The sequence below is a fragment of the Chiloscyllium plagiosum genome, unplaced genomic scaffold, assembly GCF_037043375.1.
Source record: "Chiloscyllium plagiosum isolate Xiang-an unplaced genomic scaffold, Cpla_swu_hap1 HiC_scaffold_16, whole genome shotgun sequence".
NCBI lineage: Eukaryota > Metazoa > Chordata > Chondrichthyes > Orectolobiformes > Hemiscylliidae > Chiloscyllium > Chiloscyllium plagiosum.
In genome coordinates, this window is record NW_028270154.1 from 43,737,958 (window position 1) to 43,758,843 (window position 20,886).

General features: G+C 39.2%; 1 protein-coding gene across 18 annotated transcripts in view; it reads right to left on the reverse strand.

The window, feature by feature from the left end:
• The window catches only part of ankhd1 (ankyrin repeat and KH domain containing 1), a 159,478-nt gene that overhangs the window by 14,440 nt on the left and 124,152 nt on the right, over positions 1–20,886 (reverse strand). For 13 of the 18 annotated variants that reach the window (XM_043703617.2, XM_043703616.2, XM_043703624.2 and 10 more), the window contains 10 exons: positions 17,297–17,439; positions 14,338–14,551; positions 12,192–12,367; positions 11,911–12,073; positions 11,003–11,098; positions 7,670–7,786; positions 7,202–7,367; positions 6,662–7,112; positions 6,414–6,569; positions 1,205–1,369 (listed from right to left, as the gene is read on the reverse strand). In XM_043703617.2, coding sequence (XP_043559552.2) covers positions 1,205–1,369; positions 6,414–6,569; positions 6,662–7,112; positions 7,202–7,367; positions 7,670–7,786; positions 11,003–11,098; positions 11,911–12,073; positions 12,192–12,367; positions 14,338–14,551; positions 17,297–17,439 — 1,847 coding nt within the window. The remainder of the gene's footprint in view (positions 1–1,204; positions 1,370–6,413; positions 6,570–6,661; positions 7,113–7,201; positions 7,368–7,669; positions 7,787–11,002; positions 11,099–11,910; positions 12,074–12,191; positions 12,368–14,337; positions 14,552–17,296; positions 17,440–20,886) is intronic. The other 5 variants (XM_043703618.2, XM_043703634.2, XM_043703628.2 and 2 more) reach the window with 1 other exon arrangement.

A 20,886-nucleotide genomic window follows, 5' to 3' on the forward strand; every position in this document is an offset into this window, starting at 1 on the left:
TCTATTTTCAAACTCTCTCTCACAGAAGTATAGGAAATAAGAGTAGGATTAGATCATTCAACACCAGTAGAACGGCCTACTCTGCCATTCAAAATGATCATGACTAATCATTATGCTCAAACGTAATGCCATGCTCCCCCCATATCCCTAGAGTCACAAGAGTATATCTATTTACTTCTTGGAAACACAATATTTTACACTCAACCATTTTTTGTGGAAGTGATTGCCAATGGCTCACCACTCTCTGGGTGAAGAAATTTCTCATCTCAGTCCTACAAGGTTTACCCCATATCCTTAAACTATGACCCTGTTTCTGGACTTCCCATCAGGAACATCCTTTCTGCATCTAACCTAGTCCTGTTGGAATTTTACAGGTTTCCATGACATTCCCCCTCATTTTCTAGACTCCAGTAACTACAATCCTAACCAATTCAATCTCTCCTCACACGTCAGTCCTGTCATTCTAGGAATCAATTTGGGTAAACCTTTGCTGTGCTCAAAATCCTGGAACTCCCTCCCTAAAGCAGTATGCATATACCAAATGGACTGCAGTAATTCAAGGTGGTGGCTTACCACATCCTTCTCAAGAGAAAATAGTTAAAGTCAATAAATTCCAGTCCAACCAGTAAAGCCTACTTCTCATTAACAAAATAAAAATTACTAGTTGCCCTGAGAAAGTGACGATGGGGTCAGAACTGCTTTAACAAAGCCTTTCTGGGCTACTTTGGAGCATTAAGAGACAAGTACTTATGACTGGAATTGCATGTGGGCTATGTCATTTTCAGACACAGGTTGCATTCCCTGAAACACTAAGGTTTTGTCCAACAATCCCACAGCCTTCACAGTCTGTTTTCCAGTGTCAGACAGCAAAACAATCACATTTATTGTGTTTAGTTGCACAACTTGCCATGTTTTTTTTTAAAACAACTCATCACACCTGGGCTACTCATCCAATACCATAACAAATATGCTCACACTCATCCGTTTTTTGTCAATCGTGCATTAAGACTCCCAGCTGAAAATGAACTGTAATCACTTGAAAGAGAACAAGAATAAGTATAATCAAAATATAATAAAAATGAATCAGTTATACCACATAAGATCTCCTTCAGTTCGAAGACTTTAATTTGAAGTAGCTCAAGTTAACAGCTTAACAGCTGGAACAACTTGAATGATTTGTCCTTTTAACTGAAGGTCACATTACCTTATGGTGATCATTCTTTCTCCATTCTTGTCTTTTTGCTTGTCAACATCAATATGTGCACCAGTAACATCTTGGATTGCAGTTATATTGCATCCCCCTCTTCCCATTATTCTTGATACAACCGACGCTGGTACAGATAATTTCTTTGACCTGGTTAAAGCAACTCTATATAAAAATCATAAAATTCTCAATATATATTATTTCAATTTTTGCATTTTCCACATACAAATCATTTCTACCCCCCCACCCACCAAAAAATATTAAAGATAGCAACAGTTATTAGGAGTGATTTGGGAAAACATGCTTCACATGTAAACCTAAATCACAAACACCAACTTATTCAAATCTAGAGCATATTATAAATACTATACCATAATTTTCACAATGACCACACAAATATTTTTCAGTCAGGACACCAAATAATGACTGAATGGAAATTCTGGCCACTTAATTTCAAATCAGGGAAATTCAAGTCAATTTGTGACACCTTTACTGCTGCCAAGATAAAGACCAGAACGCAAAAGTTCAATGAGTGCAGCTGAACCATATTAGTTTCCATGTCAATGTAATTCATAATTGTGTTTAAGTGAAGATAAAACAAACATCCATAGCACAGCTTTCTAAATATACAATCTTGAAATTTTAACTCAAGATAACAGTTTATCCCCTGTTGAGATCTTCTTTTTACTATTTCTAGTTTGGAGCTGTGAACAATGAGCGGAGAGCTGAAGGTGACCACTGAGCTGTGAGCAGCAACTTGTTTAAAAAAAAACTAAAACCGATATTTGTTTCTGAGGCTAGACCTGGAAATTAACTGCAAGTTGATTCTTGGTCAAAGTACTCTTACAGACCATTTCAACTCGTGAAAGGCAGTATATGCTCAAACAGATGGCAGATGTTTGCATGTTAACAGGGTCCTCATGAGAAGATTTGTGCCAAGAGAAAGTTGCAAAAGAGAAACCAAAGTTGGCATTGGTTTTGACTTGTCTGTATTTGTCAGAAGATCTGTAGCTGCCAAAAGGTACAGGAAGGAGGTCTGATTGAATAAATTGATGATGCAAGGTAAACTAGAAAGCAAAGTTCAGAGTACAGAATCTCAGAATATTCCTCAGAGCCTACGGGAAATTATTGGCATCGACTGGTGCCCTCAGAAACCAAGCAAGATACAATTCCATGTGTCTGTGATATCATAGAGACAATTTCAGTGAACTGGCATTTTTTGTTGTGATTTATCCTTAATGTCTGGTTAAGGCATTTTTGAGGGTCACTGAGTATTTTAATTTTACTATATTGTAAATATAGGGGATGGGAAGCTGATTTGAATTGGCAGTCTGTCTCTTGTGGAGAAACACTACTGACCTATCAATCCATGTCTTAAATGAAAGCAATGTCTATTTCAATACATGGCATAGATCATTCATATACTAGATAAAACTATTTTTCTACCAAGTATGCAATCCAAAATAAGCTAAAAGCTTTCCTTGTTTGCATAGGAGTCATTTTTTTTTTTTACATGCTACAAAATTCTTGTCAAATATTTATAACTAAATTTTAGCTCCTTTGATACTGAAGATTGGGTTAGCAACAAACTGATCTTTTAAGCAAATCAAAAAAGTGTCTTGGAGCAAGATTTTGGGGTTGAACCATCTTAGACTGGGGCAAAAAGCATCTTTACAAATAGCAATTTGACTGAGTGAACACCTTATACAAGATTTTTGCAATGCTACTGCATTTTATCTGGTGTCATGAATATCAAAATTTCAATAGCTTTTTGCTAATGTAAAATCAACTTTATGATCATAATCTTGGAAGCAACAGCTTGTAGACCCAACCAACTTACCAGGGGCTTAAAAAAAAACTTGCATCCCTGGATCCTGCAAAGTAAACAGTTCCTCAAAGACAGGGAAAAGTAAAACTTCAGTGTGATTTCTCAAGCCAAAATATGTGAAAGCGTCTATTACACCAAATCAGCAGAGCAACAACTATTGTATACTAAGGGCCTAGAATCAATGTTGATGCAGTCACTGCACAGCTTCTAAAACTCACCGACACCAAAAAACAGGCAAGTTCACAGATAGTGAAAAACAACCCTGTCTTTCAAGTCAGACTTCTAAAGCCCGAACAAATTAAATTGGACTGCACCCTGACTACTGCAACTAAGTCAGGCAAAGCAGCGAGAGCCGACAGAGTTACTGAGAATTGAAGAACATTACATTATCAGTAAAGTAGTAAATAGCAAAATTGTTCATCAATATACACAATACTGATATCATTCAAATATACGATACCAATCTGAGAGTGCGACCACTGCTCCTCTCTACCCCTCCAAAGGCCTGGGGAAGCAACTGTTGTCCCAGACCATTATCACCCTATCAGTACGTGCTCAATATGTACTCAACATGTAATATCCTGAAAATTCTCCTGCTAAAATAGAGTTCCAAACTTAAACTGCTGCTTAAAAACATTCCATATGAAGGCTGTTTTCCCTGAAGTGTTGTAGGCTGAGGGGTGACCTTATAGAGGTTTACAAAATTATGAGGGGCATGGATAGGATAAATAGACAAAGTCTTTTCCCTGGGGTCGGGGAGTCCAGAACTAGAGGGCATAGGTTTAGGGTGAGAGGGGAAAGATATAAAAGAGACCTAAGGGGCAACTTTTTCATGCAGAGGGTGGTGCGTGTATGAAATGAGCTGCCAGAGGAAGTGGTGAAAGCTGGTACAGTTGCAACATTTAAGAGGCATTTGGATGGGTTTATGGGTGGGAAGGGTTTGGAGGGATATGGGCCGGGTGCTGGCAGGTGGGACTAGATTGGGTTGGGACATCTGGTCGGCATGGACTGGTTGGACCAAAGGGTCTGTTTCCATGCTGTACATCTCTATGACTCTATAAAAGTCTGGGGAAGAACATATCTAGTTCTGCGCTGACCAAGACACTTTGACTGAACATTCATAAGGACAACTAGGAATCTCGTACAGAAACTGGTTGGTACTGATTTGGGTAGCAGAGCCAATACATGACAACATGCTTCATTTGCTTATATTGTACTTTGCTGCTGCTCAATCTGGCTCAGGAACTACCATGAAAATGTGGCAGTAAATAGATTATATCTGGAACATTGAGACCAATTCCGTTCAAATCACTTCCTGTTTTAAGCATACACTTAGCCCCTGCAGGGAAAAACACATTGCGCGAAGAATAGCTGACAGTGAACAAAACATACCCATTGATGCACGATCTCAAAAAGAACATAAACATACAATCACCTGAAATTCTATAAGCCCCCAAATGAAACATATTCAATTGCCAGCAACTCCATCTCTTATAGTGCATCTCCTGGTTGACTGCAAGTATTACCAACTTTAACAAAGTAACTGACCTAAATAATTAAATTCTAGGTTTCAAATTTCCATAGAAAATGTAAAGAATGCTCAAACTGCTTGAGGACAGTCAGGGAGGATGCAGTCATTTTGGAAGATAAGGAACACCTCAAATTTGATTTTTGCCATGCAAATCAGACCATAGACTGAATTCCTACCCTGAAAGATGCATTCTTGGTAACATCACAACCTCACACCATCAGATTAAGCCACTGGATGAACTGTTAACTTCAAGACTTAACATTCACTACTCTCCTAGCCATATGAGTGTTTCCCCACTACCTAGCCAGCACATTTTGACCTGTAAGTTAATTGAAAGGGGAACATTTAGCATGCCCAAAGGAATAGACATAAAACAATGTAAGCATTGAAATTTTGATATAAATATTGAACAGAATTTTTTATCTGCATCCTAAAATCAGTGTTGTTTTACCAGGTGATCCACAATGGCACATCTCTGGATTGGAATTTTCCATTGCACAGCATATTGCTGAAAAGATTTATAGATTCTAGTAAGACTGCATAAAATTTACTCTTCAATAGAAATGCTTTTTTTTAAAAAAGTGGTGGTCTTTCAGATAGCTTGGCAGCACTATAACAGGATGACAATGGAGGCTCAGAAGTTAGCACTGCTGCCTCACAGGGCAGAGACCGGGGTTCAATTCCACCTTCTCAACTGTATGTGTGGAGTTTGCATATTGTCCCTGTGTCTGCATGGGTTTCCTCAGACTCCAGTTTCCTCCTGCAGTCCAAAGATGAGCGGATTCGGTGGATTGGCCATGCTAAGTTGTCCATTGCGTTCAGGGATGTTCAGGCTAAGTGGGTTAGCTATGGGATGAGATTGGGAGCTGGGTCTGGATGGAATGCTCCTCGGACGGGCAGTGTTGACTTGATGGGCCAAATGGTCTGCTTCCAAACAGTAGGGATTCAAGAATATCCCATTTATAAATGCAAGCATTTTTGTTCAAATTAATGAAGGAGCATCATTACTGTATTTAATACATTAAAAACAACATCCCTGGAGAGTTTAAAATAAATACTTCCTTACTCAACATATAGCATAGCAACTCACCAGAGTGTAATAAAAATTAAGTACATTAAATACTCAAATGAGATTGATTCCTGACTTGAATCTCAGGCCATTCATTCAGGTGCACAAAGGTATACCAAAGTCTTCAAGAACCATTATCTATCTCCAACCCCAATATTACCAAAGAGGTTGCTTAGTCATTGAGAACTGTGAAATAATAATAAACTTCTAGGCAGGTTTTAAACCCTTCCAAAGCTCTCATCAAAAGAATGCTATGGATGAAAATATATATTTATACAGAAAACTAGCAGAAGGAGTTATGTAGCATTAAGCTAGATAAATGCAGGGCCCAACATTGGAAAAACATTCCCCACAAGGTCAAATTTCTATTCACTTTGGGCCAAAAATAATTTATTCATAGCCCAGTCCAAAATTCACTGCACATTGAAAACCTTCTCCCCCATGGCTTGACAATTTCAATTGTTCTTTTAATTTTTTGCTTTTGTTGACTTCCACAATGTTGCTGTACACAAAAATAATGAATGCCAAAGTTAATCTGTTTCCCTTTGGGAAATTAGGGCAGTGCATCCAAGTGGAAAAAAACTGGAATACTATCCCATCCCCATCAAATCGACGGTTAGATTAGTTCCATGGAACAAAATTCTTTCAAAATTTATTAAGATCTTGCACTTGGAGGAAGAACCAAAAATAATTCAATGGCTTTGAAGGGGCATGAGTTTTTTTTTGTTCATGTAATAATTCAATTACACCCCTATCAAAAACACAAAAATTCTTTAATTACCTTCGCACAACTTCTTTCCAACCATCTTCCCTCTTCTGACCCCGTTTAGGACTAGTCAGATTCATCTTTCCATTTGGGGATGACAATGGCAGTGAAGTAGTCTTATGAGTTGTAGATAGTGAGCTTGAATTTGTTTCATTAGTGCCATCATGTAGCCTACAACAAAAGCACATATCATAAATAAGAAAGAATGCCAACAGAAACAAAATTACTACTGAATGACAATGCCAGCACATGATTAATATTACCTTGGGTGATTTGGAGTCTCTGATATGGAAGTATTAGATTTTTCATTTCTTGGAGGGTACAATTTCTGGTCACCAAAGTTGTGGAAGTCAGCAATTGCATTGAGATCCTGGCTTTTACCGCCACTGCTGCACTCACTATTGCAATCTGTACTGTCAACATTATCAGAATCACTGTTCCCTCCTACTCCACCACCTCGCGGCTCCCCATTTATTTTATTTTTATCTGCCTTCTGTTGCGCTATACACATATGCTGATCTTCTAGAATTATTTGAACACTCTGAGAAGAATCCTTAGTTTTGTTTTTCTTGTTTTTCCTGTTCGTACTTGGTGTGGTTACAACATTGGCTCTCTTTTTCCCATAAGCATTAGTAAAAGTGGCTGAAGTTGCAGAAATACCAATGGTGGTAGTTGTTGTTGCACTGGGAGGTTCTATGGGTACAACTTCATCATCTGTGTAGAACAGAAAATATGAACTCAATTCTTTAAAAAAGAAACAATTTATGATTTACAGTAGACAATTTAAATTCAAAACAACTTGCCTTCAAACCTATCCTTTTCGGGAGTTTGCAGTTTCTCTGAATTCTCTTTAACTCTGGCTTCTTCCTCTTCCTGTTTCCGTTTCTGTTCTTCCTTTTTCTTCTTCCTTTTTTCCTTCCTTTTCTCTCTCTTTGCTGCAAGTGCTAGTTTTCTGCTTTCTTCCCTTGACTACAACAAATAATCAATTTATGCAAAGTACAAATCTTTCAGATTTAAACAAAACTGTTAATATAACATAGTATCAATATTTCAGGATACTCAAATTAAAGTCAAACTTCTATTTATAACAATAAATATAATGTAATTATGAAAGTAAAAGTTAAGTAGAACTGAAGCAAGCATAAAGATTCACATTTGGAAAAAGGAGAACAAATTGCACAAATGACAGAGCAATCCAAAAGATGGATTCTGATTAGCACAAGGTAGTAATTTGAAATACCAATCACTGAACATTCAGAATGAACTCTCACCTTCTCCAAGTCTAGTTCTTTGAGAAGGATGCTTGCATTCTTGTTTGCTTCAGCAGCTTGCTGGTCCTTCGCTTTAACTATCGTTTCCATGCACTGGTGACATTTCTTAAGCAGCTCCTAGGACAACAGAAAGTAAAAAAAAAATGTTTTTAAAGTTATTTAAAGACGGTGGAATACAGAACCATGAAGTGGGTGAATGCAAAGGATACATCTTGGAATAAAAAAAAAGTCTGTTGTCATGAGTTGACAGGATGTTGCAAACTAATCATGTCTTAGATTAGGAAAAACAAATGCTGATGTAAAACTATTAGTTTTTACAGAAACAAAACTGTTAACTAAGTTTCACTTGGTCAAATCAGTCCAAGTTGAGTTCAACCTCAAAAGTTTAGGAGAAGATTTGTAGCTCGGGTGCTCGTTGTTGTGGTTCTGTTCGCCGAGCTGGGCATTTGTGTTGCAGACGTTTCGTCCCCTGTCTTGGTGACATCCTCAGTGTTTGGGAGCCTCCGGTGAAGCGCTTCTGTGATCTTTCCTCCGGCATTTATAGTGATTTGTATCTGCTGCTTCCAGTTGTCAGTTCCCCAGCTGTCCGCTGCAGTGGCCAGTTTCTTGGGTCCAGGTCGATGTGCTTATTGATTGGATCTATGGATGAGTGCCATGCCTCTAGGAATTCCCTGGCTGTTCTCTGTTTGGCTTGTCCTATAATAGTAGTGTTGTCCCAGTCGAACTCATGTTGCTTGTCATCGGAGTGTGTGGCTACTAAGGATAGTGTACAAAATCCCATGCAAGGACTGCACAAAACACTACATAGGACAAACAGGAAGACAGCTAATGATCCGCAACTAGCCACGAAACGACATGACCAGCTATCCTTAGTAGCCATACACTCAGATGACAAGCAACATGAGTTCAACTGGGACAACACTACTATTATAGGACAAGCCAAACAGAGAACAGCCATGGAATTCCTACAGGCATGGCACTCATCCACAGATTCAATCAACAAGCACATCGACCTGGACCCAATATACCGGCCACTGCAGCAGACAGCTGGGGAACTGACAACCGGAAGCGGCAGATACAAATCACTATAAATGCTGGAGGAAAGATGACAGAAGCGCTTCACAGGAGGCTCCCAAGCACTGAGGATGTCACTTAGACAGGGGACGAAACGTCTGCAACACAAATACCCAGCTCGGCAAACAGAACCACAACATTGAGTTCAACCTCCACATAAAGAGTTCAATTTATCCACATATCTATATTATCTACTCTCAGGGTTTCTACAGCAAGTAGGAAGAGGTAAACACGCTACATGACTGAGTGGAACTTAGACTTTTTCATGGAAGACACTGGCTCAGAAGCTCAGTTTCGGATTAGATAGTACACCAAGGTTGAAAACAGTATGGTTCATTCTGGCTAAGAGGAGATGGTCCTCACAATGCTCCTATGAAGCACCTGGGGATATTTTGTTACAAGGCACTAAATAAATAGTCATGGTTTGTAGCTCAGGTTGAGGTTCTGGATGTAGGTTTGCTCGCTGAGCTGGAAGGTTCATTTTCAGACATTTCGCCACCATACTAGGTAACATCTTCTGTGAACCTCCAAATGAAGGACTGCTGGTGTTTCCTGCTTTTTATTTATATGTTTGGGTTTCCTTGTGTTGGTCACATCATTTCCTGTGGTGACACCATTTCCTGTTTTTTTTCCTCAGGGGGTGGTAAATGACATCCAAGTCAACGTGTTTGTTGACAGAGTTGGAATGCCATGCTTCTAGGAATCCTCAAATCTCTGTTTGGCTTGTCCCAGGATGGATGGGTTGTCCCAGTCGAGGTGGTGTCCTTCCTTGTCTGTAAGTAAGGATACTAGTGAGAGAGGGTCATGTCATTTTGTGGCTAGTTGATGTTCATGTATCCTGGTAGCTAGTTTGTTTTGACTTGGACCCCACTTACCACCCCTTCAGAAAAAGAACAGGAAATGAAGTCACCATACAAAATGACATCACCACCGGAAATGACATCACCAACCCAAGGAAACTCAAACATACAAATAGAAACCAACAAACACCAGCAGTGCTTCATCCGGAGGCTCACAGAGGATGTTACCCGATATGGTGTCGCAACGTCAGCAAACCTATATCCAGAACACAAAACAAGAATGGACTAAGGATAATTTCTTGGGAGACTGGAGAGATATTTGTGCAGGAACTAGAAGACAATTCTGATGACATTGTTAAAAAAAAATTGAACCAAGAAAACAATCACCACTGAGCTGAGCAGCAGACAGGCATTACAGAACAATAATGTTGTTGACCATATTAAAAGACTGCAAGGAGGGTAGAGAGCTAAAAGGTACCAAGACCATAGAAAATTTCACTTTCCAACTTCACATTTGACCATCTGAATTGTACAAAGTAACACAGACCCCATTTCATGGGCAACATTGTAACCCAGTCACAGTTTAGTCATTTCTTTACCATATATAAAATGTTCCCTATTTCAGAATTCTACTTTTGTCAGATGGCTATCCAATGCAAGCAATAAGACATAAACACAAACAATTATGCTGCATCATGTATCAGCAATTGGAAATTTATCCTGCAAATTCCTGGCTAAACACTACGTTTTCATCGAAACTCCATGAGGCAGTGAAAAAAAACCCAGTAGATCTGAAAAATAACAAACCTACTTGGAAATAATGGCTGATTCGTTACTGTGTCCTGTTTAGCCAAACATTATTTAAAAACTCTTAAAAGTGCACTAAGTCTCAAGAATACTATAATAATTTGCCATTAAGAGATCGCATATTATTCTGTGCTGAAGCTTTGAATTTTCTGAACACAATGTATTAGATACAGAAAACAAAGCTGTCACTGTCACTTACACAGCTTTACATAAGTGTAAAGCTAATTACACATGCATAAATTCAAGATTTGCTACAACATTGATAAATTACTGTTTGCACTCAGGTCACACCTATTTGCAATTCATAAAAGGTTGCTGCTGTTTGCCTCCCACTTTATTTTCTCTTTTGCTTCTCACTCATGCCATACCTGCTCTAACTTGCATTGATGAATATCCACTAGATCCTGCTTTCAGAAAATTTCCAACTTCTTCAAAACCCTAAACTCACCAGTTCATGCTACAACTCAATGGAACTGATTAAGCTCCTTTCTTCTTTTCAAGAAGTGCAACTTTAAATAACCACAAATTCCATTATTAAAAACTTTGCTTAAAAACATGTTGGAAATACAGAACAAAGCTAAATGACTACACACAAAAGAGGTGAAAACTGTTGAGAACACATGGGTCTCACATAACATATTAATATACTCACTTTGTCAGTAATGGTTGCTATGTACCTCATACATTCAATATCAGATGGAAACTGGTTCACTTCCTTGACCAAGTACTGTACAACTTTCACATGACCCTGAAAAAGTACGATTCAACATTAAATTTGCAAATGAATGGTTATATAAAATTTCTTTTAAACTGAGTCTTTCAAGCATCCTGATGTTATGAAACAGCTCAACAACTGTTTTACAGTATAACTTCAATATTGATATAGCTAGATATTAATTCAATGAGTTCTTATTTGAACTCACGGGTGCTACTTAACACTTATATTAAGGTTAGATTTGAATGTTTGAGGAGAGAAATAAATGAGCAAGCAAAGCAACCAGGAGATAACAAAAACATCTCCCCTTAGAACACAATTATTTCTACTTCAAGACTCAAATGACTGCCATTCATTTCTTAATGCACAAGAGTTTTATTATACTGGCGATCTTTAGATGGGCTGCAATGAAAACTACCACAACACAAAAATACTAAGCATGTGTAATGGGTTCAGTTCCTGTATTGGTTTGAGGTTACATGAAGGTCCTACCTTCTCAAACTCTCTTCACCAGAGGTGTGGTGATCCTGATGTTAAACCACCAGCAGCCATCACTGTCTAATGAGACAGCAGGCCCTTGGTCTGGTAGAACTATGGCGACTTTATCATTATCTAGTCAATGATATCCTTGAGAGCAGCCCGAAACAAAACAAAACCCAACATGATGGGTTATGAAGTTGCAAAGAAAATGACCAGCTACACTCATAACTGCCATTGCAAATACAGCAACTTGACTGGCTGTTCAAAATTGAAGAGGCATTCTGAACAACTTAAGGTGCTCTTAGTGGATATATTTCTTGTTTAGCAAAACAGCAAAAAGAAAATTGAACATACTAAGAATTTACCTTGCGGAAAGCTGCCATAAGAGGTGTGATTTTCCTGTTGTCTGCTGCATCCACATCAGCACCAGCCTGCACCAATAATTGGACCACATCAAAATGCCCACCATTTGCTGCCAGCCACAGGGGCGTGTTACCTTTCTTGTTGCGAACATCAATATGAGCTCCTCTGTAGAATTCATAAAAATCAAAATTTAAAATTGCAATGATTCTGATTATACTTTGAGGATCTTCACTAAATCCAACTTTTTGGATTAATTTTGTGTATATTATAAATTATTAAATACCTGTTTATCAGCAGTTCGCAAAATTTATAGTGACCTTTATCAGCTGCAATGGTTAAAGCTGTATCACGTGAAGAAGGCACTGGTGGTGCATTGACATCAGCACCTTTGTCAAGCAATACTCTTCCCACCTCAGCATATCCTCCAGAGGCAGCTTCCATTAAGGGAGTTAGACCAGTCTAAATAGAAACAGATCAACTCACTCAGTTACAAATTACATTAAATTTTATTATTAAGGTTTTGGAATCCTAAAATATTTAGTATGCATTTTCTTCAGTGAAGCAAGGGATCAACGTGTTACCCTAGAATTCTTAAAAACATCCATTTATAGACATGAAAAACAACTTGAAAATGCTCCAACATTTGACATTTGCACTGTTAACTTTAGCAGGCATTATGCAATAGCAACAATCCACATACCGTGAGATGAATGACCTATTTAGTTATGTAGTATGATTTGAGAAAGGAATTTTAGGCCAAAGTATTGGAACATCTTAATCATCTAATCAAAAGGTGAGCATTCACTGTAAAAGGGAGGCAGAAGTCTGTTTACCGTCTCAGGTAAAGATCAGTATTCAAAAAGGAGCAAATTACAAATTGAAAATCACAACTTCAGGTTATAGTCCAACAGGTTTATTTGGAAACACTAGCTTTCCGGAAGTGCACACTTATACAAAAGTGCTAATACAACCAAATTAATGTGTTTATCTACAAGGGGATGACAGCTTGGGGGTCACTGAACTAGTTATCCATAGACCCAGGATGTAGGTTTGCTTGCTGAGTTGGAAGGTTCGTTTTCAGAAGTTTCGTAACCATACTAGATAACATCTTCAGCAAGCCTTCGGATGAAGCACTGGTGGTGTAGCCCACTTTCTATTTGTGTGTTTGGGTTGGTGATGTCATTTCCTGTTCTTTTTCTCAGAGGGTGGTAAATGGGATCCAAGTCAAATGTGTTTGTTGGTAGAGTTCTGGTTGGAATGCCTTGCTTCTAGGAATTCTCGTGCGTGTCTCTGTTTGGCTTGTCCTAGGATGCATGTGTCCTCCCTCATCCGTATGCAAGGATACTAGTGAGAATGGGTCATGTCACTTTGTAGCTAGTTTTCTGCCCGTTTGTCCAATGTAGTGTTTATTACAGTTCTTGCAAGTCTTCTTCCTTGCAAGAACTGTAATAAACACTACATTGGACAAACAGGCAGAAAACTAGCCACCAGGATACATGAACATCAACTAGTCGCAAAAAGACATGAACCACTCTCAATAGTATCCTTACATACGGATGAGGAAGGACACCACTTTGACTGGGACAACACCTGCATCCTAGGACAAACCAAAGAGATCCACGCACGAGAATTCCTCGAAGCATGGCATTCCAACCAGAACTCTATCAACAAACACATTGAGTTAGACTCCATCTACCAGCCCTTGAGAAAAAGAACAGGGAATGCTGTCACCACATGAAATGATGTCACCAGCCCAAGGAAACTCGAACTAATAGAAAGTGGGCTACATCACCAGTGCTTCATCTGGAGGCTCACTGAAGATGCTACCTAGTATGGTGATGAAACGTCTGAAAATTAACCTTCCCGCTCAGCGGGCAGACCTACATCCAGAACCTCAACCAGAGCTACAAATCTTCTCAGAACTCGCTAATCCATAGACCCAAATGAATATTCAGCGAACATCAGCTCAAATTCTCCTACTGCAAGTGGTGGAATTTAAGTGCAATCAATAAATCTGCATAAGACAACTGTTGTCTTAGTAATGGCAACCATGAGAGTTACTATCATTATTAAACATCTATTAAGCTATTCATGGCCTAAAAATGAGGAAATTCCCCCATCCATAGCTGATCTGGTCTAAATGTGATTCCAGACCCACAGCAAAATGGTTGACCCAACTTCCTTCCGAAATAACAAGCTACACGATTCAAAGGTATTTAGGACTGGGAAACAAATTATGGCCTTGTTCACAGCCAATGATTTTTTTTTGGTTAAAGCTCAAGCTACACATAGTTCACATAAAACCAGCGAGGGCAGTACTGAAGTCATATATTCTTGAGAAAAGATTGATCTTTTGGTAAAAAGCATTAAGCCCGAGGAGCTGCTCTTTATAAATGTATGTGTTTTAATAGTCAATTAAACAGAATTACCTTTGCTCTGTGCTCAACATTGGCCTTTCTATCCAACAGTAGGCTCACTACTTCTGCTCGACCTTGGAAGCAGGCCAGAGTAAGGGCAGTGTTTCTATTGGTCTCAATCTGAGCATTAATGTCAGAACCCATATCAAGCAACAGTTTCACTGATGCCACATGGCCATTCATTGCAGCTAACATCAAAGGGGAAATTCCCAGCTTGCTTCCTGTCCTGCAAGAGAATAAATATTATCAAACAATTCAACATTTTATTGAAATTTGCCATGTGACAAGTACAATGTAGCAAAATTAGCACATGGAAACCACCTTCAGACATGCCGAAATGGTGAGAAAATCTCCAGTCAATAGTTTCTGTGGTGTAGAGGCTATTAGGTTTACCTCACACGCAAAAGGCACCCAACACCCCCCCCCACCCACATTCCTCGTACCACAATGATGTCATACAGGCATATAGTAATTTTAGTTCATTCCTCCTGGTTATCAATTGCTATTAGTTCTATTTCTAGTTTTGTTTCCATTTTAATTCTTTTTGCATTCAATTTGATATGAATTCACACACCCCAAACAGTACGTTTCTTTCATCCTTTCATTTCCCAATCTTTATATCTCATTGGTTAGAATCATGAAATAGGAGTAAGCCTTAGGGCCCTTCGAAACTGGTCTTCCATTCAGTAAGTATAATCATGCCTGATCATCCAACTCTGGATTTCCCTGTCCCTGCTTTGTCCTATAACTTTCAATTCTTTTGGCCCCAATGCTATACTTAACTCCTACTTGAAACCATAGTGTCTTGGCTTTGACTACTTTCTGTGGTGGCGAATCCAACAGGGCCACCACACTGGTTAAGAAATTGCTCCTCACCTTGTTCCAAAATTATTTACCCGGTTTTGTGACCCCCATTTTGGACTTGCCCACCGTGAGGAGCATCCTTCCTGCATCTGTCTGACCTCGTCCTGTTAGAATTTTATTAGCTTCAATGAGATTGGCCCTCATTTTTCTAAACTCTAGTAAATATAACCCGAAGAGATTCAAACTCTCCTCCTGTCAGTCCTGCTAACCCAGGAATCAGTCTGACAAACATTCGCTGCACTCCATCTACAGGAACAGCATCCTTCCTCAGATAAGGAGTACAAGCTTACATAAACACTTCCTTACAAAGTCCCATATAATTGCAGCAAGATGGCCCTGCTCTGGTATTCAAACCTTCGATGAATGCCAACATACCATTTGACTTCTTTATTGCCTGCTGCACCTGCAACTATCTTCAGCAACTGGTGTACAAGGGCACACATGACTCATTGCACATTCCCATTTATAGGAGAAAGTGAGGTCTGCAGATGCTGGAGATCAGAGATGGAAATGTGTTGCTGGAAAAACGCAGGTCAGGCAGCATCTAGGGAACAGGAGAATCGACGTTTCGGGAATTTCCTGAAGAAGGGCTAATGCCCAAAACGTCGATTCTCCTGTTCCCTAGATGCTGCCTGACCTGCTGCGTTTTTCCAGCAACACATTTCCATCTCATTCCCATTTATAGCCAGATAACAAACTGCATTCTATTTTTGCGACCAAAATGGATAACCTCACATTTATCTACAGCTACTGTATCTGCCAAACACTGGCATACTCACTCAGCTTGTCCAAATCACACTGAAGCATTTACATGTTCCTCATAGCTCACTCTCTCACCCGGTCTTGTCACATCAGCAGATTTGGAGATAAAACATTTAATTCCCTCATCTAAATCATGAAAACGTTGTGAGTAGCAAGGATCCGAGCACTGGTCCCTGTAATGCCCCAGTGGTGACACTAACTACGTTTTGGAAAAAGACCTGTGTATTCTGACTCTTCACTTGTCTGTCCACCTAATTTTCTACCCATCTCAAAGCACTACCTCTAAACTCATACAGTTGAATTTTACACACTTATCTTGTGTGAAACTTTGTCTAAAGCCTTCTGAAAGACCAAACTGACCACATCCACTGGCTCCCTTCATCAATCTACTAGTCAAATGCTCAAAAAATTCCAGTAGATTTGTCAAACATGATTTCCCTTTCATAAATCCATGCTGACATTGTCCAATTCTACCACTGCTTTCCAAATGCTATGCAGTTAAATCTTTTATAATGGACTCTAGCAGTTTCCCCATTACCAACCTCAGACTGCGTGATCTGTAATTCCGTTATCTCTCTGCCTCCTTTTTAAATAGAGGGGTTATATTAATTAACTCTCAAATGTTTTGGAACTTTTCCAGAGTCTACATAATCTTGTAATATGACCACTGATGCTTCCATTGTTGAAAAGGGCATTTTATTAACACAATTGCCGAATTGGGGACACTGTTTCTAAAGCGTGAACTTTTAAAATGTATTGCCTATAATGGGACTACATCGCCAACAATTTAAGTGCCGTTTCCAAAGCAGTTTGTATACAATGCAGGGTTGCACAAGAACACAACCATCATATTACAGAAGAACTACCTGTACGTCACTCTCCATCTTGATAAGGAATTCTATCAAAATTATGGTTGATCATTCCCAAAGGGCCTCTCAAAAATGATGCTTTTCTCATTATATAATAGCCAGTCTAGAATGGTCTTTTTCTCTCTCTCCATTTTTGGTTGCATCAGTCACCATGGTCCCCAGGAACATCCCTGCACCATAACCAGTTTGGATTTGCAGTAACTTGCAGCATAAAATAATTTTTGAGTTGAAGCGTTCAGGAAAAAGTCAAACTAACCATGTAGTAAAATCAGATCCAACATGAGAGAATAGATGGCTTTAGGCCAATATCATTAAAACCTCAGCTTTAGATAAGACACCAACATTGAAATAAGGTCTAATAACAGAGACAGGAATGATCTCCGTTGACAACCAGATATTCTTATATGAGGGCAACATGGACTATTTCTGCGTATGCTCCCCATATCTTTAATAAGTTATTTATTTGGCTGCAATACCTGGAATTAATTTCTGCTCCAGCATTCAGAAGGATCTTTATGATGTTAACATAGCCCCCAGAAGCAGCGAGACTGAGGGGTGTATAGTCTGAAACATTGCGATGTTCTTTGTTTGCACCACGAGCCAGCAGCAGCTCCACCACCTTAATCAAGAAAATGTTAAAAGATTCAGGTGAGAATTTGAAGAAGTGAGAAATCAAACTCTTATCTTTCATCAATTAGGATGTCATGTTTGATAGAATGTTAATTATAAACTGAAATGCCAAATTTAAGTAATCCTATGGCTTTACTCACTCGGAAATTTAGTATCAACATTTTGTAATCAATGCCATGACACACAGTTAATTTCAATGACTGATTTTATCACGGACCATTATTACAACTGTTTGATGAAACTATATGGAATGTACTCATGTCAAAGAAAACAAGGAACATTTAGCCTGTCAAGCCTAGTCAAGCCTATTCAGCCCCTTAATGAGATTAAGGGGAGTTGATGGGAGTTAACTCCACCTGCAATTTTATTATTCAAAGATTTAAAGAGATATCAAATAAAAAAATTATAATTAATATAGCATCAATTGCCATCTCTGAAAATATTCAAAACTGGCACAGTCATGTGTATGCAAAAGTGCTTTCTAATTTCCCAATTGCAAGAGCTGGTTCCAATTCTGAGATTATGCTTCTTAATCTTCGGTTTCCCAATCGGGGAAATAGTTTTTAAACATCAACTCAACTTGTTACACTTAATATCCTGAAAGCTTAAATCACATGATCTCAACATTGCTTTAATTTCACTCACAGGATGGGTGTGTTGCTGGCTATCATTTACTGCCTGTCCCCTTGAGGGGCTACTGGTGAGCTGCCTCATTGAACTGTGGTAATCTAATTTCCAAAAGAAAATACCAACTCTAGTTTCTATAACTTCTCCCAGAGGTTTATCCTTGGAGTGCTGGTATCCTTCTTGGAAACAAACTAAATTCCATCAATAGTTTATAGTAGCCTTCAAACAGTATGGTATCTAAATCTTCTTCGACAACTTTCGGTATGGTCCAACCTAGACTTTGTACAACTGAAGCATGACTTTTATCTCCTTGCTATCTAGTCCTAGGGATATAAAAGCCAGCATTCTATTAGCCTTTTGTCATGTTAGACAGCATCATTCTTTCTCATTTTTCACCATTCAGATGTGGAAGGGATGGGAACAAGAGCACTGATTGAGGTGAAGATAGAAGTTAAGTAAGCCTAAGAACAAAAAGGGTCAGATTAATGAACAGAAATTAATGGCAGAAATGGTGGTCTGTAACATTATGCATGGTGTGTAGATAGCAGTTAAGGTAGATGAGCTTAGAGCATGGAACCATAGTGTTCTAGACAAAGTAGAAACTTGATTGAGAGAAAGGCAGGTCTGGTAGCTTAATGTTCCAGGGTTTAAATATTTCGGGCATGATAGAGGGATATAAAATGGGGAGGGGTTTTGCATTACTGATGAAGGAAAATGTTAGAGCTGCACTAAGGACATCTAGTATGGTCATATGGTAGAATTCAGGAATAAGAAAGGTGCAATTACTATGATGGGTTTACACTGCAGGCCTCCCAGTAGCCAGCAGGAGATAGTGGAACAGATATGCAAGCAAACCATAGAAAGATGCAAAGCCAACAGGCAACTTTCACTTCTCCAATATTGACTCGATTCCTTTAGTGCCAGAGAGTTTGTTGGGGCTGAATTTGTTAGGTGCATCAGGAGGGTTTCTCATAACAATATGCAGATAGTTAACTAGGGAAGAGAATGTACAGCAAACTTTTTATTAACCTGTACCTACGGAACCAGGACTGTCCTGAGGAATTAGCTTGGCCAGATGATTGACAATTTAGGTGAGGGGGCATTTTGAGGCGCAGATCACAATTCTATAAAATGTTGAAAGGATAAGATTAAACCTCAAGTAAAAATGCTAAAATTTGAGGAAGGCTAATTACAACACCATCGATAGGAAATGGAAAAATTAGATTGGGGCAGCTGTTTCAGGGTAAATCCACACCTGATATGATGGACTCTTTTAAAGGTCAGCTGATCAGAATTCAGGATCAACATGTTCATGAGAGGGTGAAAGATCAGGATGGCAAGATTCAGGAAACCTGGGTGGTAGGAGATACTGAACATTTAGTCTAAAAATGCCAAAAGCATATACAAGGTTTAGGAAACTTGAAATCAGGCAAGGCACTTGAAGAATATAAAAGCAGAAAAGAACATAGAACATAGAACAATACAGTGCAGAACAGGCCCTTTGGCTCTTTATGTTGTGCCGATCTGTGAACTAATCTAAACCCATCCCCCTACACGATCCCATCATCATCCATACGCTTATCCAAGGACTGTTTAAATGCCCCTAAAGTGGCTGAGTTAACTACATTGGCAAGCAGGGCATTCCATGCCCTTACCATGCTGAGTAAAGCATCTGTCTCTGACATCTGTCTTAAATCGATCACCCCTCAATTTGCAGCTATGCCCCCCCCACCGTACAAACTGATGTCATCTAAGGAAAAAGACTCCCAATGTCCACCCTATCTAATCCTCTTATCATCTTGTATGTATCTATTAAATCCCCTCTTAACCTTCTTCTCTCCAACGAGAACAGACCCAAGTCCCTCAGCTTTTCCTCCTAAGACAGTCCCTCCAGACCAGGCAACATCCTGGTAAATCTCCTCTGCACCTTTTCCAATGCTTCTACATCCTTCCTGTCATGGGGCGACAAGAACTGTACACAATATTCCAAGTGAGGCCACACTAGCTTTTTGTAGTTACAGCATGCTCCAGAACTTAATTCCTCTACCAATAAAACCTAACACACCGTATGCTTTCTTAACAGCACTATCAACCTGGGTGGCAACTTTCAGGAATTTATGTACATGGTCACCAAGATCCCTCTGCACATCCACACCACCAAGAATTTTTCCAATGACCCAGTATTCTGCCTTCCTGTTATTCCTCCTAAAGGGATCACCTCACATTTAGCTGCATTGAACTCCACTTGCCACCTCTCAGCCCAATTCTGCAGTTTGTCCCCCCTACAACATTCTTCCATACTGTCCACCACTCTAACAACTTCAGTGTCATTTGCAAACTTACTAACCTATCCACCTATGCCTGCGTCCAAGTCTTTTATAAAAATGACAAACAGCAGTGGTCCCAAAACAGATCCTTGCAGCACACCACTAATAACCGGACTCCAGGCTGAATATTTTCCATCAACCACCACTTGGTGCCTTGTTCCAGAAAGCCAGTTTCTAATCCAAACTGCTAAATCACCCTCAAACCCATGCCTCCACATTTTCTCCAAAAGCCTACCATGTGGAACCTTCTCAAAGGCTTTACTGCGCTTTACACCAACTGCCCTACTCTCATCCACATGCTTGGTCACCTTCTCAAAAAACGCAATGAGGGTTGAGAGACATGGCCTCCCCTTGACAAAACCATGTTGACTATCTCCAATCAAATTGTTGCTTGCCAGACAATTATAAATTCTATCTCTTATAAACTTTCCCAAAAACTTTTCCTACAACAAACGTAAGGCTCACTGGTCTATAAATTACCT